The 26,935-nt window shown below is 39.3% G+C and overlaps 1 protein-coding gene across 2 annotated transcripts in view; it reads right to left on the minus strand.

The window, feature by feature from the left end:
• KITLG (KIT ligand) overlaps window positions 1-26,224 on the minus strand; it is a 91,753-nt gene extending 65,529 nt beyond the window's left edge. For both annotated transcript variants that reach the window (XM_011988897.1, XM_011988896.1), the window contains exon 1: window positions 25,551-26,224. In XM_011988897.1, coding sequence (XP_011844287.1) covers window positions 25,551-25,565 — 15 coding nt within the window. In that variant the 5' untranslated portion in view covers window positions 25,566-26,224. The remainder of the gene's footprint in view (window positions 1-25,550) is intronic.
• Window positions 26,225-26,935: the final 711 nt, after the last annotated feature.

A 26,935-nucleotide genomic window follows, 5' to 3' on the forward strand; every position in this document is an offset into this window, starting at 1 on the left:
TTTCAGACTTGTAGTAACATTATCCCAGGAGCCACTTATTCATTAACAGACATGTCCGGAGTATCTAATAAATACATAAGCTTAAGACAGAAAGACTATGGTCATTGGCCTCAGGAAGCTCAAATTCCTGGAGAACACAGCACAGAGGTGGGCGTCAGAGAGAAAAGGCCCAGCCCCTCCCTCAACCGTCCCCTGTCCCAAGTACAGCTAAACCTGACTTGGGGAGGGGAGCATTTGAGGGAGAGGCTGAGAGATAGTTTCTGGGGGGAGAAGCTTCTCCAAAGGTGATCGGGGGCAGCCAACTCAAAGACAGTGAGGGAGAAGACCCCTGACAGAGGCAGTAGCAGGTGCCCACAGAAGTGTGGAAACAAGGCATGTTCTTAGAATTCTGTGACTTTTTACTCCATTGGAAAATGAGAATAAGCAAAAAAAAAAAAAAAATACAAGGCTACAGAGAGAGATATAGAGGCCCTCCTAATTTTGCTAATTGATTTAGTTTCCATTTTAAAAGCACTGGGGAGACCCAGAATGATTTTAAGCAGGGGAGTGTCAAGATCTGATTTATTGTTAAAAGGTTTATCAGGCATCAGAATGAAGGATGGACTGGAGGAGGGAGGGCAACAAGCCTGGGGGCATAAGGCCCATTAGGAGGTCACTGAAGTAATCCAAAGTCGAGATGATGAGGGCCGTAACTAGGGCAGTGGCATTGAGAATGGAGAAAAATGAACACGTTCAACAGGATGTGGAAGTAGAACGGAAGATCTTGGTGACTAATGAAAAGAGGGTAGGGTCAAAAGGGGAAGAGGCACAAATGACTTCCAGGTTCCAGTTTGGGTGAATGTGTAAAAAGTGATGCTATTTGCTGATCCAGATATGTAGGAAGAGAAGAGGCAGGAGTTTATCACCAAAAACCTTAGAGAATACTACCATAGAAGGAGGACATTCTATCATGAACTATCTGTGTAGGAGATGAGAGAATGCGAAGCCAAATACATGAGAGGGAAATCAGTTGATTGTGGGGGTACTGCAGCCAATGGGGAAAAAAACAACAACAACAAACAAACAAAGGGAGAGGGCAATGAATAAAACAAGCACTAAAAGGTGTCAATATGATGTTTACTAAAGAGTACTTAATGGAGCTGACCTTAATGAGGGCAGTTGTCATTGAGCTGATGGAACTAAAAGTCAACCTCAGTGGATGGACTACAGGACTGAATGAATATGAGGGAATTTCAAAGGTATATTACTACAGCTTGCCAAAAAAGAAAGAAGAGAGTGAGTGATCACAGAAAGGGCTAGAAAGTTCACTTCTGTCTTGGTAGAAGGGAACAGACAGCCCTGAAAGAGTGGGACTAAAATAATCAACTCAGCATTTCTCTTTTTTAAATGGCCTAGGAATAGGGAACAACTCACCTGAGGTTAACAAAGCTGGGTGAGGTCAGCAGTTTTGACCCTGTGTAACAATCCCTGATAAAAGACTGATACCTCAGGCAAGAATATAGGGCCTGCGTATTCAGGTTTTTACTGTTATTAATTTTAATAAAGATGTACATAATAGAGTAAGCATTTGTGACAGCAGTATAGACTATTCAATTAGTAACAATGGTTTAAAAAGTAGATCATTAGCTATCCATAAATAAAGCTCTTTAGCAGTTACACAAAGCAGAGGAAAAAAATCCCCTACACAGTATAATCCACTGAATTTTAAGGAGATCTGAGCTAATTCTAATTTCTATGAGGATAATGATGTATAACAGACTGAACTAGTCTAGAAAACTGATGGGTACTAGTTTAATTCTCAACTATCATGTCTAGAAAGCTAAAAACTCCATTTCTCAGATGCCCTTTACGTTAGCTAGATTTATATATCTACTGCCAACTCTTTGCAATAAGTGTATATTGTCAAAGAAATAAGACGAACAGACCTCCCCCAACACCGGCCAAAGTATGGAAACATAATTTTAAAAATTCATGAAAGTTCTGAAATCTGTATCTTCAGCACTGCATGAACACTGGCACCGTTCATTCTTATGCCAATTAGCTGCTCTTAAAATTGAACTACCCTGATATACAAGAATCTGAGGGTTGTAGCTCTCCAAAAACAGCTACAGAAACATAAATCATAATTTATACTCTTTCAAATACGTGACTCGCTTCTGAAAGTGAGATCCCATGTAAATCAAAAATTATGTAATTCTTTAAAATCTCTAAAATAGCTTGAACTCCAAACCATTTAGTGGTGTGAAACGAGCATAGGCTTCAGTTGCCATCTGATCTCAAGTGCCCAATCTGAGACTGAATGCCTGAATTTCCTAGGACATTTTTGTGGGTTTTTTTTTCCACTATGGATGCAGTTAAATTTGCTCATATGCATTTTCACATCTGCTACTGAAAGTCTGACAAGTTAAGTCTCACAGGACCTTTTAATTAAAATAAATAAATAAATAAAAATCTGAGGAAGCAGCTCAGAAAATTTTCAACGAAGTCCCCCACCGCCTCACCACCAACCTGGATCCTTTACTACATGAGAATAAACTAAATCTTTATACTCTACTTTAACTGCTTCCAAATATCATCAAAATGAGTAGAACTAGAGGCATGAGGTCGAAGAACATTCACAGTCTTGATCGTTTTCTCCATCACATCAGATGACAAGCTTGATTGGCAAAGGTCACAAACTAGCTTTCCGAATTATGCAATGCGTGCAAGACATACCAATTGCCTTTTTAGTGGGATGGAATAAACTGTTGAAATGTTCCTTCTTTCACTGAAGGTGTTCCAACTGAAACCAAGGGAGTCAGCTATGTTATGTTTAGATAAAGTGTAATCATCTGGGGTGTTTACTTAAAATGCAGATTCCTGAATGTCAGAGGGAGTCCAAATTTCTGAGGTGCATCTCAGGAAAGCACATCTTTTAATAAGCTCTCTATGTGATTATTATGTACCCTATAAAGTCTGAGATATAATATTTTAGATAGTTCATGAGTGCTATATTGGTTAAAGAAAAAACAAAAATGTCTTAAAAGGTATACAAGGTGGTATTTGATTGAAGCGCTACATACTAGATGCTCTTGATTTACAGTAACTTGAGGGGGTGAGGGATAAGAGATGACAAATTGGGTGCAGTGTATACTGCTTGGGTGATGGGTGCACCAAAATCTCACAAACCACCACTAAAGAACTTACTCATTTAACCAAACACTCCCTGTTCCCCAATAACCTATGGAAACTAAAAAAAAAAAAAAGATAAGAAAAGTTAAGTGTATTGAGTGCAGAGAATACTGTTGATTGGCTCTTTCAATTGCCATTCCAATATTCTCCTAGCATATCCCTCTAAACTATCATGGCTAGAAAGCTAAAAATTCCATTTCTCAGATGCCCTTTAAGTTAGCCAGGATTGTAGATGGGACTTTGGTTCTGCGAATTAGGCATGACTGCAAGATCTGATATGGGAAGGAAATACTTGAGAAGACGGGCTGGCTCCTGGGCATGCATTTTGTTGGTTTAGTTGGTACTACAGGCAGCAAGACCCTACAGTTAGCAGCAGTAACAGCTTTCTGCACTGGCTGCAACATATTTACAGACTGCAGTGGACTTAAGTTCTGAGTGCTGGGAATTGCTCTGGAAGCTCAGCTTGCAGTATGCTCCTCTGGCCTTTCCAAAAATTCCACAGACCATCAAATGCACTTCAATATACTCTTTGAAGTGTATTCCAGGTTTCAACCATGCAGAGTGGATTATAGTGTCCAAAATTAAATCCTAAGCAAAACAAGGGGAAAAAGCCAAGTAATTAAGCATTTATTTCTCCTAAGGGTGGTCAAAACTTTTCTTAGAAATTTCCCATTAGTATTTCACAATTCAAGTTGTAAAATAAGGATTATTTTAAATTTTAAAAAAGACCAATTTTTGATAGGCAATCCATGAGAGTTTAATACAATTCTACCAGCTGAAACACAGCAAAGCATTTACAGTTGGCATGCCTGGGTCAAGTTCCTCTGGTAACAATAAACTTCAATTGCAGATTCATTGACATGCCTGAGACACGTTTCTCTGGTAATAACACTCCACAACCGCAGGTTCAATAGCACGCCCAGGACTTGTTCTTCTGATAACAATATATGTCAATTGCAGGTTCACTGCTTATGAAGGTGATATTTAAAACAAGAACGTTATCCAAGTAAGACATGAATTCAAATTCTGGTGCTGTTACTTAATTGTAATCCACAGCAAATTATGTAACCTCTCTGAGACTCAGTTTTCTTGTGATAACATGTTTTTGCAGTTTTGAAAAGATTACATAAGACGATGTTATGTAAAGCACTCACAACTCAATTGGCAGATCTAGGAGATCATTACATGACTATTAATGCTCTAATAATTATTTTGTTAATTATAGCTAATAGTTAACTACAGCTAGTTCAGTTAGCTACAGTTAAACCATAGTTGATGTTACAGTTATTTTATCTTTATTAATCCCTTAAACACTGAATTCTAAAAGCTGAGCTAACAGTAAATTACTATAGAATAATTCACAGTGCAATCCATTTTTTAAAAATGTATTTTCTTTTTTTTTTTTTTTTGAGACGGAGTCTCGTTCTGTCGCCCAGGCTGGAGTGCAGTGGTGCGATCTCGGCTCACTGCAAGCTCCGCCTCCCAGGTTCACGCCATTCTCCTGCCTCAGCCTCCGAGTAGCTGGGACTACAGGCGCGCACCACCACACCCGGCTAATTTTTTGTATTTTTAGTAGAAACAGGGTTTTACCGTGTTAGCCAGGATGGTCTCCATCTCCTGACCTCGTGATCCGCCCGCCTCGGCCTCCCAAAGTGCTGGGATTACAGGCGTGAGCCACCGTGCCCGGCTTGTATTTTCTTTTTAATTGCACATAATAATTGTAGACAATGTCATTTATGCTCTGCATCCCCATAGATTAAAGATCGGTCACGGAAAGTGAAATAAAGAGGTTGTGAAACTGCCCCTGAGCTTGGATTTGGATCCGCTCTTCCAAGCAGGCAGGCTCTTTTCTACCTAGTATAAAAGTGAGGCAAAAATTGTTTGGGCAACAGATGAATGTTAACCTAAATAGCCAAGTTTCAAAAGTCAACTTTAGCTTCACTAATATATCCAAAACAGCTTTAGAAAAGAGCGTGTTGGCTGGGCGCCATGGCTCATGCCTGTAATCCCAGCACTTTGGGAGGCCAAGGCGGGCAGATCACAAGGTCAAGAGTTCAAGACCAGCCTTGCCAACATAGTGAAACCCCGTCTCTACTAAAAATACAAAAACTAGCCGGGCATGGTGGCGCGCACCTGTAGTCCCAGCTACTTGGGGGGCTGAGGCAGGAGAATCGCTCAAACCTGGGAGGCGGAGGTTGCAGTGAGCCGAGATCGCACCACTGCACTCCAGTCTGGGTAACAAAGCAAGACTCTGTCCCCCAAAAAAAAGAAAAGAAAAAGAAAAGAAAAAAGAAAACAGTGTGTTTATTCATGCACAGAGAAGTAAATGGTATAGAGGAGGGGGTTGGAAAACATTAACCTTAGAATCAGACTGCCCATATTTTAATTTCTACTTTGACAGAACCCTTATGGCCTTTGGAAAGTTATTTTATCATTCTGGGCCTCAGTTTCCTCATCTATAAATGGGCATAATAACAGAACTGACTTTATAGGTTTACTGAAGATTAAATATAATTATGTAAGTAGGCATTTAGTACAGTACCTGTCAAATAATGCACCCTTATAGATGTTTGCTATGGCTACTATCATTGCTGTCTAGAACAAGCATCCCCAGTAACATCATGCCCAAACTTGAAGAAGGTTGCTTAAGCCAAAAATCTGGGCACCATCCTTGATTTTTCCCAGTCCCCTATTTCCACATCTGATCATATTTTCTATCAGCAAAATAAATCTCAAAACTCATTTCTCTCCATTTCATCCTGTACAACTTTATTTTGTGCTAAGCTCTTAGCACACACTTACTAGAAGATTACAAGGATCCTCTAAATAGCCTTCTTTGCTTTCAGACTTATTACTCAGAATAGTATCTTCTTCTGGGAATATATAAAACACGGTCACTACCTGGTTAAAATCTCCCAATGTCTTTCCATTACATTTACAGTAAGACTTGAACTCCTAATCAAGGCCTACAGAGACCTTCAGAACAGACTTGTCCAACTCCACATTTACGTCTTAGTAACCTTTATCTTCCCACCATGCTCTAGCCACACTGACTTCCTTTATGTTCCTGAAATACCTGGAAGGTAATTCCTGCCTCAAGTCCTTTGTCTGCTGCCAGCTTTCTCTTTGTCAGGCTTTGCCAATGGCAAGTTATTCTTATCATTCAGGACTCAGTTCAATTACTGAGAGACATGACTAGCTGGATTTCCTAGGCGGACTAAGAACCCCTAAGCCTAGCTAGGAAGGTGACTGCATTCACCTCTGAACAAGGGCTTGCAACTTAGCCCACACCCATCAGAGAGCTCACTAAAATGCTAATTAGGCAAAAACAGAAGGTAAAGAAACAGCCAATCATCTATTGCCTGAGAGCACAGCGAGAAGGACAAGGATCAGGATATAAACTCAGGCATTCAAGCCAGCAAGGGCAACCCCCTTTGGGTCCCCTCTCCTTATGTGGGAGCTCTGTCTTCACTCTATTTCACTTTATTAAATTTTGCAACTGCACTCTTCCGGTCTGTGTTTTGTTACAGCTCGAGCTGAGCTTTCCCTCACCACCCACCAATGCTGTTTGCCGCGGTCGCAGACTCGTGGCTGACTTCCATGCCACCGGATCTGGCAGGGTGGCTGATGTGCTCCTGGATCCAGTGAGGCGTCCATTGCCACTCCCGATGGGGCTAAAGGCTTGCCATTGTTCCTGCATGGCTAAGTGCCTGGGTTCGTCCTAATCGAGCTGAACACTAGTCACTGGGTTCCACGGTTCTCTTCTGTCACCCATGGCTTCTATTAGAGCTACAACACTCACCTCATGACCCAAGATTCCATTCCTTGGAATCTGTGAGGCCAAGAACCCCAGGTCGGAGAACACGAGGCTTGCCACATCTTGGAAGTGGCCGCTGCCATCTTGGGAGCTCTGGGAGTAAGGACCTCCTGGTAACAATACCATCTTCTCAGAGAAGGCTTCCCAGGTAACCTGTCTTAAGGAGCACCTCATATCACATCACATCACAGTTTTACTTTCCCTTAAGCACTTTTCATTCTCAGAAATTATCTTGATAACCCAATTAGTTTACTCTTATCATTTGTTACTCCCAACAAGAATATACATGGTATATGAATGAGGATTATATTATTCTTATCCGTCATTCTTACCTCGAGCACCCTGATTTGGTCCCTTCTCATAGTACGTAATCCTCCACATTTGTGGACTGCAAGTATTGCTAACTGCTACTGAATTGCTCATAAAAGTGCTCCTTCAATAAAATTCTCTTTTATATGATACGGACCAAGGTAGTGGCAATATCTAAATTGTGTGACTAGAGAATAAAACCGGGTACATATGATGGGGCAGAGATGAAGGCTGGCCAATGTACAATTCACTCCTCAGCAGGTGGTTTCCATATTTACACAATGGACTTGCAACATCGCCAACCAGTTTTGCTTATTATCTGTTTCTTGCACTTGACTGTGAGCACCATAAGGTTCCATATGGACTTTCAGTCCCTCCCTGTTTTGTCAGAGTGACTAAGGCAATGCTGGGTGTGAAGAAGCCCCTCGTAAATATATTTAGAATGAATGAGTGAAGGATAAACAGGAGGGCTTTGCTCATCAGTTGGATATAAACCATTGTCATCCTTCTCACTCTTACGCTCAATAACTGCTAAATTCAAACAGTGACAATTAGCTAAATGCTTCTCAGTTTGAACTTTTAACCATTTTCTTTGTACCTTTAATCCTTCTCTAGGTCCATGTAAGTGGAAAACTAGGCTATAAAACCAGGAGTAGACTATAAACTCCAGGAAGGGCAGCGATAACTTAACTGTTTTGCTTACTACTGTATCTCCAGCCTCTAGCACAGTGGTAGTAAATGCTACATAGACAATTTTAATGAACGAACAATCCTTGAAAAATGCCTCTCCTGGTAGATGTGGCCCAAAATCAAAGTGCTGACCTGGCTATAAAATCCCCAGAGTTCCCTTTCTGAAGAAACTACCTAAGTATAAAGTGGACTCATTTTCCTTTATTGACAAAAAGGGGCATATAAAAAAGCAAAAACACTAAAAATATCCCACAGAGCTGAAATGTAGACACTGTCCTGCAGTAAGTTCACTGGAAGTCTCTGAGAAGTCAACGATTCCATAGTGCTTTATTTAGAATTTATTATAATACGCAACTATAAATTTCTTCTTATTTCCCCAATGAGTTGCAATGATCAACATTTCTAAAGTAGCCATTCATAAAAATTATTCATGGTGATTCTGCATTCAAAATGCATGCAAAGAATAAGATTTCACTTGGGGCAGACATACTCAGAAGTGATGACATGGGCTAAGCTTTTAAATGCTAATCTTATCTGTTCCCAAAGCATTGGTTGACTCTTATCTATCTGTCATCTTTTCTAAAGCAGGCAAAACAATGCTCATAAAACTGAATCCATTTCCAGACCTATTCCTACTTTGAACAAAACAAAACCAGCTACCTTTTCTTCAGGGTCACAGTGGCATAGTGTTGATGTTCCCCTATCATGCAACTTGTTTGCAAGAAACAGAAAGTCATGCCAGACTACTCATGAGCTAATTCAATGAAACTTCATCCCTCCCCTAAAACAGGCTGCATCATCACATTTTCATGCTAATAATCATGACTAAGTGGCAAGCTCTTTTATTCCAATTGTTTATCATGAGATTCACAGAATTATACTTAGCATTCTCTCTAATACCATTACGATGTAGGAGGAGACTCTAAATTCATTAAGAAAGGAAGATGTAAAGGAAGATGTGACCGGACGTGGTGGCTCACGCCTGTAATCCCAGCACTTTGGGAGACCAAGGTGGGCAGAACACCTAAAGTCAGGAGTTCGAGACCAGCTTGGCCAACATGGTGAAACCCCATCTCTACTAAAAATACAAAAAATTATCTGGGCATGGTGGCGGGCACTTGTAATCCCAGCTACTAGGGAGGCTGAGGCAGGAGAATTGCTTGAACCCGGGAGGCAGAGGTTACAGTGAGCCAAGATAGCCCCATTGCAATTCAGCCGGGGCAACAACAGCAAAACTCCATTTCAAAAAAAAAAAAAAAAAAAGAAAAGAAAAGAAAAGAAAAAAGGATGTAGGACAGAAGCAAAGAAGGAGATGATTTTTTACAATGTATCAGGATAGGAGTACTGGCATCACACACCACACTTGTTATTGTTATCTTAAAAGATTCTGAACTAACAATTTTCTCAGTAAATGTAAGTTATTGTGCATTCTGAAATTCATCCTCACGGTAGACTTGGGAAGATTATTTTGCTTTCAAGTTTAAAACAAAAGAAGAATATAGAAAATGTACCTTAAGACCTCAAGTCTTGACTCTTAATAATGCTGGGAAAATACAGAAAGAAACATTCTTCTTGGGGCAGGAAAGAGGGAGAGTAGGTAACCATTTCAAGATAATCCTTTGAGCTGCTTTTCAAAGCAGCTGCTTTGCTGAGGAATCAGAAGGGGATGGAAAAACTAATGTAAACAGGGAAACTGTTTGGATAGCAAAGAGATTTTCTCACCATATGCGAGAGAATAGGGATCTACTTCCTCAGGAAATAAAGAGAGGGCCTCGTGAGCAGTATATTCGCTAAATGAAATTTAAGATGTACTTCAGCTGCTGTATGTTTTAAGTGCCAAATCTGCACAAACCATTTTGTACATCTACTTCATTGCTCACTATTTGTGTGTTATCGCCTCTTCTTTATGGTCCTTTTTGGAGCTTTTCTTTGCAAATTAAGGCAGAATTTAGACTTTATTCTTTGTGATATAATTATATAAAACTGGGAACATTTTATTGGTTTAAGAAATGTTAACTTTTCAGATCTACACCCAAAACCAAGAAGCTTATCTGATTAAAAAAAAAAAAAAAAGATCATGCTCCAAGGTTGCATCATTTTAAACACTTTAGAATTTTTAAAACTTGGCATCAAAGAGTATCCCCAAAATGATATATGTTTTTTAAAGTACACGCAATCTCTGTAACATTATTTTAGAGCACTATATTGTAAAGCAGTAGTATTACTGCCTTGAGTCACTAAGATAATGGCTTCTAACCACACATGAAGTTTGAAAACATCACTTCTTGTTAATCCTTCTCCAACTTTCTTCCTCCACACTTAATCTCCGATCTTATGTATTGAAACATTATTTTTGCTAAACTCCTTAACCATATTTGTCTTAAATACATAAATATCCTTCTAATAGAATCATCTGAACCCTCTCATATTGTCATATTTTTGTCTTTCAACCCCTTTTAGACAGACTATACACCTCAGTATCCAAAACTACACAACATCCTTTATTTGTGTATTGCACTGACTACCTATTAACCAGCACAAATTGTTAACAGAATTTTAAAGGAAGCATCTTGAGTGTGGGTGAGCTGGGAAGGAAGAATCCATTTACTATATTTGTAATAGGCTCATGAATTATTATGCATCAAAAAAAATCTTGGCCGGGCACGCTGGCTCAGGCCTGCAATCCCAGCACTCTGGGAGGTTGAGGCGGGCGGATCATGAGATCAAAAGATCGAGACCATCCTGGCCAACATGATGAAACTTCATCCCTACTAAAAATACAAAAATTAGCCGGGTATGGTGGCACGTGTCTGTAATCCCAGCTACTCAGGAGGCTGAGGCAGGAGAATCGCTTAAACCCCGGAGGCAGAGGTTGCAGTGAGCTGAGATCACACCACTGCACTCCAGCCTGGCGACAGAGCGAGACTCCATCTAAAAAAAAAAAAAAAATCTCTAGGTAAGAAAAGAAAACGACAACAGTACTAATACTAAGCAAGAAATTAGGAACAAACAGATCAGGTTTGATGACTGAGAGTTGTAAGATGCTGAGCAATTTGCTCAACCTTTGTGAGCTCACATTCCTCCTCTTCTATTAAATAGAATAATCACACTACCACCACCCTCACAGGTAGGGAGAATCAGGAGACATAAAGTATGTAACAGATTTAGCTCAGGATCTGGCACAGGGAATAAACATTGGAAAGCAATATTTTTCATCCTTATCATCATCAACAATATTCTGCCCTAAAATCCTTTCTGGTTCTTATGTCTTCATATATCTGGCATTAGTGAGTTTCAACTGGTCCTTGTCATTCAGCCTATTGTGTTATTTCCTTAAGAATGGCAAGTCATTGCCTCACTTTCTCCTTTATTTACTTATTTATTTTTAATTTACCGTCTCCATTCTCTTCTACCACCCCAAGTGGCTCATTTATCATTTCTCTTTCTGAGGAAAATTATGTTTGAACAATGTATGTATGTTTATCCAGGACAGTGTTACATGCACAGTTTCATGTGTCGGCTGAGGTCAGCGGGCACAAAATTGTCAAATGTCTGGATCCATTCTTAGAATGCTGATAGGTGGATGCTGTCCCTTAAAGAGACATCTGGCATTAAATTCATAGTTTAGTTCAGAAAACCTTTATCAGTATTTTGGCACTGTGCCACTAGCTAGGGATACCAGTGTTAGACAACTTAGCAAGTTAAGTAAAAAAGTAACTTTAATATAATGTGATAAGTGATATGATTTTTTTTTAATGCTATAAGAGCTCAGGGTAAGAACAACGTAGTAGGGAGTGGGGCTGGAGAAGAAAAGCAAACAAAAGTCAGGGAGGACTTCCTGTGGGAGAGACCATCAAAGCTACCCAAATGAGAGGCCCTCGGGACCTTGGAGACCAAGTACAGCAATATAGGTATGTCATTGTACATAGTTAGGTGACGCTGGAATGAAACTTACCACTCAGGGAGTGGTGGAGATAAGCAACAGCCAAACCACAGAGGATCTTGTATAGCGTGCTGAGGGTTTGGACTTTATCCTGAGGGTAATGTAAAGTCGGTAGAGGATTTTAGCCAGGGTAATGACACAGTCAGACTTCTGTTAATGACTCTAGATTGTGTGCATTAGAGAGAACCTTTAAAATTATAGGATCTACCCCCACATTTTGATGGCTAACAAAATGGACATCCTGAAAGCCTCATAGAAATACAGTACTACATACATGAATTTAGGATATGGATCTCCTGTGCTGTCAGCAAGTTCTTCTGACTTTCCTGTACTACCCCTCAAATGGTAGGACACAAATCATCAGGGAAAAGTGCAAAAGGAATTCCTTGTTAAATCTAATTCTGTTTCTAAGCAATTCACAAAAATAACACTTGTCAATGTTTCTACTACATTCTCCTTTGGGCCTTAAAAGCAAGGACTTTAATATATATATACTTTTTTTTCTTTTTCAATATCTAAAAGAGATTTTTGCATTTTAGTCTTGGTTCAAACTGTTGTGTTAGATCCCACTGTGAACTGAACCCAAAATTACTTCCCACATTTCTGGCTTGGTAAATTACTGTGGTATCCATAATCAAAGATTCAATCAATAAACTTCCAGAAAACCTTTGGAAACAAACTTTGGATTACAAAAGAGTTAGAAAACAGGAGCTGTTTTCTCTCTTTCACAAGTGTTTTGAACAAATCAGCACTCCATCAAAAAGAACATAACAGTTTAATGTTCTGTCAAAGAATGGAATGCTTGTTTACCTGAAGTAATGGACTGATAAAAGTAACTTGCGTCTGTCTTGATTGATACAAAACTTACTCAAAGATGCATCTGGACAACCAAGCCCTTAAACTAAACAGAACCACTGACAAGAAAATAAAACCTGAATTCATAAAGGAAACATTTCCAAACTGTTGATTCTATACAGTTATTAAATTCAACACATGCAAAAAAAAAGTAAAATAAAATAAAAACAACAAATAAACAACCTTCGAATGCAAAACTGCATTTTATCTGAAAGGAGTTAAAATTTACCGAGGTTTTCTGGTACCTGTCCTGGTGCCCTTCTTACACATTAGCTCATTTAATCCTCACGGCCACCTTAGGAGTTAGACATTATTATAAACCTCATTTTACAAGTGAGAAAATCAGAATGTTATCAGAAGACTCAAGTGACTCAAAGTCATACAGTTTGAAGAGATGATTCCAGATTTATGAGTCTCCAAAGCTATTCATGATCATACTATACAAAAAGTAATTTGAGGCTCATTTTAGAAGCCATTAATAAACTAAAGTTTTCGTGTATTTGGAAACTTTAAATTTTTTATTGCTCAAGGCTGAGAACAATACAACAACACTAGGCCTCTCAATGGACAGTATAGTATGTAGAACACTGCTCAATTAATTACTCTCTTGACTTTCACAAGTTGTGAGGTCACCAACATGTGTCAACATCCTTACAGACACAGAGCAGACAGTCTAATACATACTGATGTGTCTGCTGGCATAATCCATTCCCTAAAGCTTACAGATACAGTTTACTGAGTATGACTTCTGGGTCAGACAATTTCCACATATTATCTCATTCATTTATTTATTTTTATTTTTTTATTTATAATTTATTTTTTTGAGACGAGGTCTCACTATGTTGCCCAGGCTATTCTTGAATTCCTGGGCTCAAGCAATCCTCCTGCCTCCGTCTTCCAAAGTGTTTGGATTGCAGGCATATGCCACCCTGCCCAGACTATAATCTAATTTAATTATTGTGTTCTTCCAACTATGTACTATTACCCCTAAGACCGCATTACACCAATGAGGATATTGGGGACTAAGGGAAGGAAATAAATATCATGCTGTAATCATAATAGTAGAGATAAGATTTAAACCTCATTCTGTCTAACTCCAAACACCATGCTTCTTCCAGTCTACACAAGGCCAATGAGCCAAACACTTTGAGAAATATAATTTACTGCTTAAAAGTAGAGCAGGAAAAAGTGTTAATTCTGAAAAACATTGTTTTCTAATAGTACAATTATTGGAGTGACTGTGATTTGTGATTACAAATTAGGTATATAACATTATTTCTAGGTTTTAAAAAAAAAGGGAAAGAACAAGGAAAGAAGGGAGAAAAAAAAGAGGAAGCAATAGGAGGAAGCTGCAAAGTACTATTCTTCCATTTTACAGAAGGTTAAGAGAAGGTTAAGGAAAGATAAATAAATAGCCTAAGATCCCATGTCAAGCTAGAGTCAAGAGCCAGAGGTAAAATCTATGTGCTTTTCACACAAAAGCCATGTTATTTCCATTGTCTTTTGACAAGTGGCTATATTTTTATGGATGCTGAAAATGACCTCACTCATATAGGGAAAAGTAGGAAATCACTCACTTATTCAAAATAGGAATGACTCATGTTCTGTTCCCCTAATTCCAGGTAAAGCAAAGAGCTTGGGAATGCGAGCTCTGAATCCAAATCTGGTTTATAAGCCAGCCACCACATATTGGTGCTGTGATCTTGGGCACATGATAGAAAGAAGTAACTTTGGTCTAGGTAAACTCTTTTGTGATTCTAAATATATGCATTTTTTCTTTCTCAGTTTTTGTTTTTAAAAAAGAATAAAAACAGCTACATTACTCAGGACAAAAGTGAATTTGAGGCTGGAGTTACTTGGATAAATTGCTTCAACTTTCCCTTTCACTCTGGTAGTTGAGATTTTGCAGTTAAAGTCACTTTCCTGAAGAAAGGAGTCATCACTGTTGATAAGCATTACATTACCATTTGTTTAATGGTAATAGCAAGAGTAAATGTTTATTTAGTATTTTCTTGTTGTCCAGCACTGGACTAAGTGCTTTTTTGTGGATTATTTCATTTTATCCTTATAACCACCTATGAGAAATGTACCATTGCTCATTCTGTTTGGCAGATGGGGAAATTGAGGCTAAGAGATTTTCGTTCTTAGGCAACCAAAGCAGACCAAAGCAGAGTTTGGTTAAGTAACCAAACAGAACCAAACAGGAACCAAATAGAACCAAACAGAACCAGACAGTAACCAAACAAACAGTAACCAAACAGAACCAAACAGTAACCAAACAGAACAGTAACCAAAGCAGAGTTTGGTTAAGTACATCTCTGTTCTGTTGTCTCCTTCACCTGTGTTGAGATGATGCCAAGACTTTTTAGCCAACACTTTCATTTGTACTAAACTGCTACTGAGTAAGTTACAAGGTGATGCTGCTGATAAGGATGTGCTGACAATCACCCAAACCTGCGATATTAGTGCAGAAAATATTTTTTTTTTTTACTATTAATGCAGTTGGATTGATAAGAAATGAACAAAACAAAGGCCACAATATAAAAGGCTGGTAGCTTTAAAACCCAGACATAAGAGACATTATTATCAAATCGTTTTCTAATATGATCGCAGACATTTAAAACCATCTTCCAAAACAGCATGTAAAGAGGGTCAGAGCAAATTGATAAAAGTAATTTCTGAAGTAGCTTTCCATTCCAAGAAGTTCCTCTGAAACACAACTTTAAAATATTTTAAAATCTGCCCTCTGCCAACAAAGTACCACTTTATTTGAAAGACAGAAAGCTTTCTGGCAATGAAGTAATTCCTAATTCCATAAAGTAAGAGGACATCTTTAGAGTTTACAATGAGCTTCCCTCACAACAGTCCGATGAGTCAGGCAAGGGGTTTCCTTTGACTGCTGGGGAGATGGGTGGGAGAGCCTGATGAGGAAACCCAAGCTCCCTGACTTGTGGGAGTGTTGCTCATATACAACCATTTACACTTCTGGTAAGTACTGAGGAGTGTGGGGTCAGAAGCAACACATCACTCAACCAGAGGACTCGGCTTTGCCTGCTCTCAGTCTTTCTGGTGTAAGGTTAAAATGCATCTTCATCTCCACACATAAATTCAAAAACACAAAGAAGTTCAAGCCTTACAGTTTGTATGTGTATGCATGAGTGTCTATACTGGTGCATTACATTGTAGTGATTAGAAGGAATCTGGCCTTTAGATTTAAACAGGCTCGGCTTCAAATCCAAGCTCTTCCACTTACTTGCACTTTTTAAATGCTCATTTTGGGCAAGTTTTCGTAATCTCTCTGAACTTCAGGGTTTTTTTTTTTCTTTGTTAAAAAAATGATGCCAAATAATAATATGTACTTTACAACATTTTGCTACAATCAAATGAGATACACTTGTGCAGTTTGTGGCATGGTGCTTCACCCATGGGGAGTAATTCACAGTTATTAATTATTAATTTGTCTTAATATTTCCTTATTTGGTAAGCTCTTCTTTTACTTCTTAAACAGCTTGTCTTTGGCCTACTTTGTATAGCTATTTCCTTTGAACAGAAAGGGAAGAAAAGTAAAGGAGATAAAATTGGGAAAACTTTTAAAAATTTGCTAAGGGTGTTTATGAGTGTTAAATAAGATATATAATGTATAAAAAAGAGAGTTAAGCTATTAGTCTCTAAGGATTGGTTTTAATTTTTTTTTATTTATGAAAGTCCTATAGCCAAAGCCAGGAATTACTAACACCGAAGTTATGTCTTACAGCATACAGATTTGTATAATGCTCTGTGTGATTTACTATTCTTTTAGAGAAGGAAACGATGACCTATTAAGTAAGTGCCAGTTGCTGTGATGTTAGACAGTCCATCTCTTTTAATTATCACATCAATACTACTCCTAGGTGGTTACTTCTGTGCCCATTTTAAATACTGAGAAAGTGAAGTTCAAAGAGAAAAACTTACTGGGGCTGGTAAGTGGCAGAACCAATACTACATTTGATCTATACCCATTCAAACCTTTGCTATTCTCTCACATCATCTCCAGTTTCACTAAGTAAATGATGTTACACATTCACTGAAAATGCTGTAAAACAGCGAACAAAGTAGCTTTGCCAGCCATGCACCAAACACATTTGTGTGTATAATAGATCTAGCACACTTGTTAAAATTTTGCCATTAAAAAAAAAAAGGCTTATAAAAAATGTATCAGTACCTAACAACCTGAATTAGGTCTCCATTCATTTCACAACATTCCAAGTGTATTTACTGAGCAGCTGGCAGGAGCCACTCTTTGAGGCAACTGCAATCATGAAATTTTTGTTGTCCAAATTCTATTACTGGCAGCTGTTTTGAATATCTGAGTTGCATTTGTTTTTGATTCAATGTTCATATAAACAGAATACATATCTTTGAGGTATTAAGCTACACTAATGTGCTGTGGTTAATGCCAGCTGAGTCTCTTTTGTAATAAACACCTGGGACTGGCAGGAGAGAGACCTCGTCTTAGTTTCCCTATCTGTGAAATGGGGTTTTAAAAAATAATAACTACCTCTCACCGGAAAAGTGCTATGAATTAATTAATCTTGGAACTGTTTTCTACTAAGTGCCATTTTGGCATGATCTATTATCAGGATGGTTTGATTTTATAATACAATGATAGAAGCTATTTAAAATGGCTACACATTTAAATGCCAAACACTTGACACATAGCACAGTAAATTTCATCTCTTCAAGTTGAATCATTATGTGTGACATTTGTACAGAAGTGCAAACAATAAATGGGCAAATCAGTCTTGGATTTAAAAGTCTAATTACTGAAAAATATAAATAAATAAATGCAAAGTACTTAGAACAGGTCCTTACACTGTGAGCACTATATAAGGATTTGCTAGTATTATTAGAAGCTACTCATAATTTTAAATTAAAATTCTCTACAGTCAAATGTGTATCTGTATATGAAATAAATCAAGTAAGCTTAATGCCTATATGTATATTCTTTTCTTAAACACTCTAGTTTCAAATAAAGAAAAGGTACATTATTTTTCAAGTATTATTAAAGCATAGAGTACTGTGGCTTCAGTACATTACAAACAGGAATTAAAGTTTTAAAAACACTTTTCTGGGCAGGGGCTAAGAATAAATATAAACACGTACATATATATATACATATATATAATTTGTTACAAAGATAGTGGAAGAATTATGTAAGCCCTATTTTGTAGTTCAGTGCTTTTCTACATAGAATTAATGTCATCCAAATAGTAAAAACATTATGCTAATAACTTCCTCTGCATTTTTCATGAGTGTTGCCTAATCCCTTTATTATCCCCTCATTTTGTTTAGTTCCCACTTTGGACCACCTGGAAGTAGAAAGCACCAGCCATTCTCCTGTACTGTGATAATGTATCTTTCAAACAGCAGAATGATATATGTGTTAAGGTCAGTCCTCTGACTAACACAGCACATCAATGATTTCTGACTAGGGCCCACTGAATACAGCAGTTTTCTAAAGTTGCCAGAAATCCAAACGAAAGCAATCACAGAGCTTTTGGCTGTTCATCAAAAAAGGAAATCCCTAATGTGTTAACTATTTCAGAAGCATTAAATTGTACTTTTACACGAACCATAAATAATGATGTATGACTGCTCAGTATGACTGCTGAGGTCTGTTTTGCAATCCTTGGGTTTTCTAGATCATGTTAGAAACAATTTTATATGAAAACATCTCTACCCTCCCTTCTCCCCACTCCTCCATCTCAAGTTCTGCAGTGAATATAAATTTTAACAGCCAGTACATCCATATGGATACCACATCCCAGGAGGGTGACAAGGCCTTTATAACAAAGCACGCTTTCTCTGTCACACTCTTCTTGGAAGTCAAGGAATCTGTGTGTTTTCCCAAGGCAGTTGTTTGGGAGGGCACTGAGAAAGGAACTCCAAGTAAACAGTAGAAAACTCAGCACTGTAGGGCCCTAAGAGGTTCCTTCGCAACAGGCCACCGCTATTCAGTTGTATTCCTCAGAGGCAACCTGGTTCACTGCCACTCAAATACTCACATTTAGGTGAAACAAGCCAATAATGAGATGCGATTCAGCCCTGGAGCAGAGGGAAGACACTGAAAGGTCCTCTGCTTTAGGGATTTTATGTCAAGGTGAAAAAGAGGGAAAAGTTCTAAGCACTCACCAGGCTTATGTTCAGCAGATGAACTTTTGCTCCTGAAAAAGCAACACATATGAGCATACAAGACAAACACAACACCCCCCCTCCAAGCTGTGCTCTTTCCTCCCAGGTTTGCACAGGGATGCAGTTATGCAGTGGGGATGCCCTTTCTGCAAAGGTGAACAAGGCTTGCTTTTTCGAGTGAGCACTGATGAGTTTGCAGTGGTCCTTTCATGTCCTTTTACATGGTCACCCCAAAGAGCAAAGGCATTCTTTGTGAGCAACAGACAAATTTTGAGCTGCTGTCTGTGTACCTGGAACACAGAAAAGGCTACCTAATTGCCCTGCTCCCTCCCAATTTACCATGTTCTAATCAGCAGCACTCAAGAGCTCCGGAACAACAGCTACAGGCACAAAGTCAAGTGCTGAATTCCTGCATCCAAATATCCCAATGATAGCCATTGCTCCTTTTTGTTGTTGTTGTTAATTTTCTAGACTATTGCCTCAATTCTAAACTTCGTTTTAGTGAATAGCTCAGTGGATAATACCAGTGATTAGAGAAGAGCATTATCTTCATTGTTATGTCCCTGTTTTCTGAGAAATGTGTGTTCTTCTAGCTGGAGGAGGGTCCAGCTGATCTCGGAATATTCTCATGTCAACAAGAAAAGACTGCCATAGCTTCTGACTCCAAAAAACAAAAGGCTGCTATTGCTGCTAGCTACTGGGTTTGCTCCAGCTCAGGTAAGCAAGCAAGGATGGTACTGGACCCAGACAAAAGCCAGCTAGGGAGAGACTTGGCATAGTATCATCTGCAGGAACCGCCTTTCCCTGAGGCTCCCTCCTCTTTCCACCTCTGTGTCTCCAGTTGCAGCCTCTCATCTTCACTATCTTCTCAGGATTAACTCTTGGGCATGATTCAGAGATGCTAAGACTGGGAGACTAGCCCAAGGTCACACACCTTGAGGCAGAGCAAAGGGTAGGATCAGTTCCTCTGATTCTCCCCTCAGGGCTCTTTCTATTCCATCATCAGATCCCTTCTTGGTTTTCTTTCTCCATTTCAACTCCATGCACGTAGGTACTGGAAGTTAAATGGACAGAAAAAACAGGCAAATACAGGGAAGCATTCCCAATTTGTAAACTTATCTCCTCTGGTTAGCTGACTTTGTCTTAGAATTCTTTTTCATAGAACTTAAAAATTTAGAAGAGAGAAAGTAAAGATCCTCTTTAACTATGGATTTTGCTAAAACAGGAAAGTGTAAATACCATTCTTTCCATACAGAAATATCAAGTAGTAGGTGAAATGGATAAAAGTAGAACAGTCTAAATTTAAATCTCCTTCATTTCTCTCCATTGACTTATTCATAATCATAAAACAATGGTTATAATGTGTACTCACACTGAAGCAATGGCTACATAAATCTGAGAACTGAAGGAAGCTTAAATGCCATCTGGTTCAAATCTCTATTTTACTAGTACTTTAGAAATGGAGAATTTTAGAACCAGAAGGCACTTAGAAATCACCTAGTCTCACTTACTCATTTTACCGTTGAACAAACTAAGATCTGGAGTTCAAATAAGTTCCCAAATTACTACTACTTAGTATCCAGGTTAATAAAAGAAATCAGTCTCCTAATACCCAAGCCAAAGGGGCAGCCTAGAAAAACAGTAAAATGTAGCCAAAGGACAAAGACAGGTAATAAAGAACAGTCTTCCTTTAGATGGCACACATTATTATTTTAAAGAAAGAACCATGAGCCTCAACTATGAGAAAATCACTCCCCCACCTCTTTTTTCTATAGAGAAAGAAATAGGTAGAGATGGGATCATGACAATTCTCTTAAACTCCCAGCCCCTGTAAATAGTTTTTAGTATACTTGTAATTAAGTGAAAAGGCAAACACATCTTGCTGCATCTATAAATCAGAAAGGCTACAGTCAATGGTTTCTACAAAACAGAGCCTATAAAAAACCAACCCTGAGAGTAGCATATATTATAAAAGTATCTTGGTGTTCCCTCAATTTGTTTTGTAAATTGTTCTGGCTACACATATGACTAAGACCAAGAACAGTCTCTTGCAGCTGCTCATGATTTATCTGCTAGAAAGAAAGATAAAAGATCACTCCTCAGAGATTTGTATCCAAATGTCTTGCCCTAATTTACAAAAGGGAACATTAAGATAATCCAGAAAAGAAAAAATAAAAGTCCCAAACTAGCATAATGAAAAAAAAAGTCACTGCACGTTGCCTGGTAAAGACAACAAAGACACCCGACAGAAACGAATGCATGGTCTCACTCAGAAAAGCAAGTGCGAGAACATTAGGGATGGGAAACTGACCAAGTCTCTTTGTCCAAAATAAAATAAAATAAAACAAAATAATTCCTTAGAATCATAGAAGGAGAACTTAGAAAGCAAGAATGTGGAAACATGAAACTGAGTCAGCGATAATGATAATATTTCCATTTTCCATTTCTATTTTCTATTCTAATTATCTCATTCATTTGCACTTTAAAAGAAAAACCTTCAAAAACGTAGCACCTCTTATGCCCACATATCACCTTTGTCTTCACATATTCCTGGATTGATGTGTGTTAAGTATAGTCTATAATTAAGATATTAGCCTATTAATATAGATATTAGTCTATCATGGGAGTCACCAAATCGACAGATGTAGATTTAGGAAAACTTGGTCTCTGTGCTTGGTTCATTAGGCATCATTTAACTGCAATAAGTCAGTTTTTCTCTCGCTTGTAAAAGTAGGCCAGCAGGCACTCTCTTCTGAGGAACAGTAAATTCAAACTGTACATATAGCAAGCTACCATGCTGGTATAAAGACACATATAAAATTTCATTTAGTCCATAAAGCCATCATGTGAGAAAAATCTTTATAACTTTTATTATCATCACACAGATTACAAAAAACAAAAGTCCCCAAAAGTTTAACAAACATTTGCCTAAGGTCATTTGTCTCATGAGTAGTACAACAGGAATTAGAATCTAAGTCTTCAGAAGCTAGAGCCTAGAATCCTTCCATCAACCATACTGTAGGTGTTTCTCAGACATGGAAAGCGAAGGCCACACGTAGTGGGATTTGCCAATCCATGTAAAAAACCTCCAATATCCAGACTTGCTATTTGAGTGGGAAACTTTTATGTGATTTATGGTGATAGAAACATTTCAATCACCTATTGTTAAAGAACAAATGTGACCCAGAATTTGCTCTCTTCAAATCAGCAGTTTGATGTAAATAAAATTTAGCAATTTTAATTGGTTTGGCCCAGACTTTCAGATTTCCATATGGTTATTTTCCTTGTTTTATGTTAAATGTAATCAACTTAGCACTTAGGTTTTAAAGTCTTGGCAGAATGTATCAATTAAAAGCTACATAAATTAGAATTATTCAAAGCATACATTCCAAATTGAGTGATCTTAAGGACAAGACTAAAAAAATGCTCTTTTCATAAATATGTTAATTTTCTTCTACAAAGTAAACTTGCATCGTCACCCACATGACAAACTTCATACAGACATAAAAGAGATATTTTCTTTGGAGTAGTGAAAACTAGCATTCTATTTGCTTATTCTCTGAGAGTTAGTATGCCTAAAATGGCCTTTTTACATTGTTTGCAAGATCAATCTTTCTTATCTCAGTATTTCTGAAATTGACAGCAGTTATGACACTTCTTACAAACCATCCCCAAACTAAAACGTAAGCAGAACATTGATAAATGTAACACCAGGTACATTAAGCTGATGGTACTTTTAACCAAATCTTAATCAGTGTTGCAAAATATGGTGCCTTGATTGTAGTCTAAAATGGTGTATCAGAATATTATGTTTAAAAAATAGTTACACGTTGAAAGAGACATTTTTCTAAGCCCAAGCCACAATTACCTCTAGAAACTGTAAAACCACACAATCTGAATAAAATCAAATCAAACGGAAATCTGAAAAACTCAAAAGACATTCATTTCTGTAGAACTGTGATTAAATGTATTGTCACAATTGCTCCTCATGGCTATTGCCTGTGTCATTATATTCAAAATACTGAAGTGTACCACACATGCTAAATGAATGAATCATTCATCAAACCCCAAGTGGTTGTTGATGGAATTTTCACACTTATTTAGCTTGACTGAAAGGCCAGAATACTGGAGTCTCCATGATTCTTGCAGAGCTGTGTGATTCAAATTAAAGTCCATTTTAAAATATTAAGTTTTCTTTATATGTAGGACAGTACAGAATCAGCTGCTTTATAATAGAACCATGGTATTGATGCCATGTTTATAAATGACTATTTAGTAAATATTAATACATACTCTTCCCTGGTGAGGATAACATTAGATTCAGAACAATCGATCCTACTTCTTAGTTTACAATTTACGTAGGCTACTTTCTATCCATGCAGCATTTGCACAGAAAATGTCTTTTTAACTTTGGATTAGAAAATTTAACAATATGAAAGAAGATCTAATCCCCCCCCTCCCATGTCTGCAGATTATTTTATTGATTTTGGGCTATTTCCAGTGTCCCCTTTTTCAGTGACTGTGGAATTGCTAGAAGTATTCTTAAAGAAAACCTTGAAGGTCATTAGATCCTAGGCAATGAATGCCTTCATTCAACAAGGGCACTGCCCTCCTTTGCCTGCAAGGCGTTTAACATCAGTAAGTTCCCCCAAAGGGCTTGCACTTTAACTTGTGTGATATGTGACCGAACAGGTCACATATCTAAAATACTTAGCTTTCTCAAATGTCTCTGGTCGGCAGCACTGAGTCACTTAATGCCACAGCCACAGTGTTTCAGACTAGATTGACCTCTTTCTAGTTTTCAATGGAATTATTCCATGTAATCCGATTTACACAGCCATTTAATCAAAGCGAGAAAGGAGATTACAGAGCTCACATTTGTTTTGCAAAGCAGGGGTGCAAGGATCCTCAATCCTACTGCCTCTCAGAGTGTCTTGATAGTACATCCCCTGGCTTTGGAGTGTTGGACATTAACCTTATCTGTCTCTTGTGTTCTTCTTTAAATAGGAAGGTTTAGGCTCTTTTCCTGAACTAGGAGGTAGCAGCTTCTTCCCCCAGATCTCACCACTACCATTCATGGGAGCAGATGCTACTACAAAAAGGAATAGGTCTCTACCCTTCTTGTAATTCCGCAGAAAGCTCGTCTAAATCAAGAGATTATGATAAAACTTTTCTTTTGTTGCAAGCATCTGTAACATTTGCATTTCGACAGCACTCTGTGGTGATTCCAGGTGTGGCGCTCAATGCCTTGCCTGAAAGCTAACCAGCTTGCAAGAGAGGGGAGAGGCACATCGCTTCTTTTCTCTTAGAGAGTGCTCTAGAGACTACGTAAGCCTCTTTCAGCCAGGCAATGTCCCTTTTCCCTGCCTTTTACCACATCGGTACAAGGGGCTAGAGTCTTGCAACTTTCTTCCCAACGTGTACATTTGCAGGCCTAGGTATCTGTTTAAAACATGATGCTAAGCAGGCCATTTGATAAAGCATTTTGAGCACATTGATGCCTTCATTCTAAACCAACGATGTGTACAAACACCCCGATTTCCTTTTTCCCCACCATTTCCACCCCTTCCACACATTTCAGGAACTGCAATCTCCGACAGAACCTCTGGGGGGTGAAAGGGCAACCCTTACCCAACCCGCGGCAGACAACACATAACAATTTCTAAGGGGGAGAAGTGAGAGGAGGTAAGAATCAACAATGGTGAAGAGAACTGTGGATAGGGGGCACCGTGGCGGCCCTTTTTAAAGGACGAACCAGGTATTTTCTTCAAAAAAAAAAAAAAAAAAAAAAAAAACCACTAAAAAAAATCTAATTGTCCCCCTGGGCAGCGCTTTACCCACAGTGCTTTATGTATAATGCAGAATTTAGCAGCACTAGGAATTATCTCAATCACTATCATTTAGAGGTGCCTATTTTATAAAGAGCCTTTATCCCTGCTGAAATGGGAAAAGGTGCATGCATTGTGGAGGTACTACAGCTCTTTAGAGCCCATACAGAGCCGCAAACTAGGCAGACACCGCCGAGAGCCAAGTTTCCCGGGAGGGCCGGGCAGGTTCCCGCCCCGCCGAGAGCTGCTGCTTAGGAGCTCCGCGTTGGCTTCGCTCCCCCGGCTGCACCCGCGTCCGTGCCGCTCCCGGTGCCCGGCGCCCACCTCGGGGCTACGCAAATAAATCTGAGAGAGAGAGCCAGCGAGGGTGGTGCGTGGGGTGCTGTTTCATAATCTCCCAGAATCCACGGGAAAACCGTCTCCTATGCAAAGACATGCTTTCCCGTGATAACTTAAAATTCCACGGCCCAAAAGCCAATCTTTCCACCAGACGGGAATTGCGGTTTCCGACTGACAGCTCAAAACTTAACTGCGGAATCTCCAAACTTGACACAGGCTCCCTCTCAGCACTCCCAATCCTTTTCTCCCTGGCTCAGCGGGCTCGGGATCGTACACCACGCCGGCCTCCCCCTCACCCTCTTGGCTCACCCGGCAGGTACAGCCCTGCACGCCCCAGCTGCAGGTCCCAAGGCGCGCCGGCTTCCCCGGGGCACCGGGCACGATTTTTCTTGGCGAGCCTGGGAGCTCCCGGGCGCGCCCTACTCACTTGTGTCTTCTTCATAAGGAAAGGCAGCGCTGCGATCCAGCACAAGCAGTGGTGTGGCGACTCCGTTTAGCTGTTCTGGAGCTCCAGCATATTGCACGAACAGCGGCGGCAGATAGTCCACGCATTGGGTAGCCCGAGCGCAGCGCCCTCTCCACTGTCCGTGCTTCTTGCGGCGCTTCTAGTCTCGGCGCGAGGCGGCGAGCGAAGCTCGGCTGCTGAGCCGCCGGCGCTTTTATACAGTTCCCTCCCGCCTGCTCCGGACACGCCTCCTTCCCTTCCGGAGCCCCGGGTAGGCTAGAAGCAGGCAAGGGCGCGGAGGGAAGAATCGGGAAGGCGGCCAGAGCACGGTAAATGGCCCAGAAGTTGGGCAGATTAGGCCAACCTCGTCCCCTCGCCTGGGGGCCCCGGACCTGCACCGGCGGGAGGCCGCGAAGGCGCGGGGACGCAGAGGTCGAAGCTTGGTACCCTGCAGCTACTGCTCGCGACGAGTCTCAGCTCACCCTCCCGGATCCGACGGGGCTCACCTGGCACGCCTGGGGACAGACGAAATAACCTCGTGCGCCAGAGAGGGCTCGGAGCTCCCTCTTTTATAGAGTCGGAGAGGGAGAGGAGTCGAAGAGGTTCAGAGCAAAGAATTCACCCTGCCTGCCTTAGAGAAATAAAGTTTAATTGCGATCTGTAGTTAGGCCATTGTCCTATCACCTCTATTTTTTTAAAAAAACAATTACTTTAGTGAATGAATATTTAATAATTACAAGAATTGTCGACTCAAGGTTAAGTTTTGCAAGGGGAGATGCTTCATTCGGAATGGTTTGTTACTATGTCTTTGGAAATTAAGATTGAAAGAGAAGCAATAGATTATTAAACTACAGGTCACCAACACAGCAAAGCTTTGAAAGTTGTACTTTTTTGAACGGAAAGATAATGCCACCACAGTAATAATAGCTAACATCATTATGTGATGCACTTATTCATATACCAAGTGCCAGACTAAGAACTTTGCATAGATTATCTCATTAAATTCTTTCATCAAATCTATTAGTATAGATCTTATTATTTTATTCCCATTTTATGGACGATTAAATACAAGGTTAATTTTCTTGACCAACCATATCTAGTTAATGGCAGAGCTCTAATTTAAACCTGGAGCTCCAGCTGTACAGTCTTAAAAAATACTTAAAACAAATATTTTATTGATTTTCCAAAATGTGTCTGTTTTTGTTTGTATAACTGGAGAACATTCCAAAGCATGTCATTAATTTTTTAAAAGAAAATATTAGCTGAACATTAACATCAGTGATCTTTAAAAGAAGGAATGATGTATGAGTTTAGGAATTAGTTATTTTAATAATAGAGTAGGATTCCAAATTTGCTTTAATTAGTTC

The sequence above is a fragment of the Mandrillus leucophaeus genome, unplaced genomic scaffold (genome assembly GCF_000951045.1).
Source record: "Mandrillus leucophaeus isolate KB7577 unplaced genomic scaffold, Mleu.le_1.0 Scaffold340, whole genome shotgun sequence".
NCBI lineage: Eukaryota > Metazoa > Chordata > Mammalia > Primates > Cercopithecidae > Mandrillus > Mandrillus leucophaeus.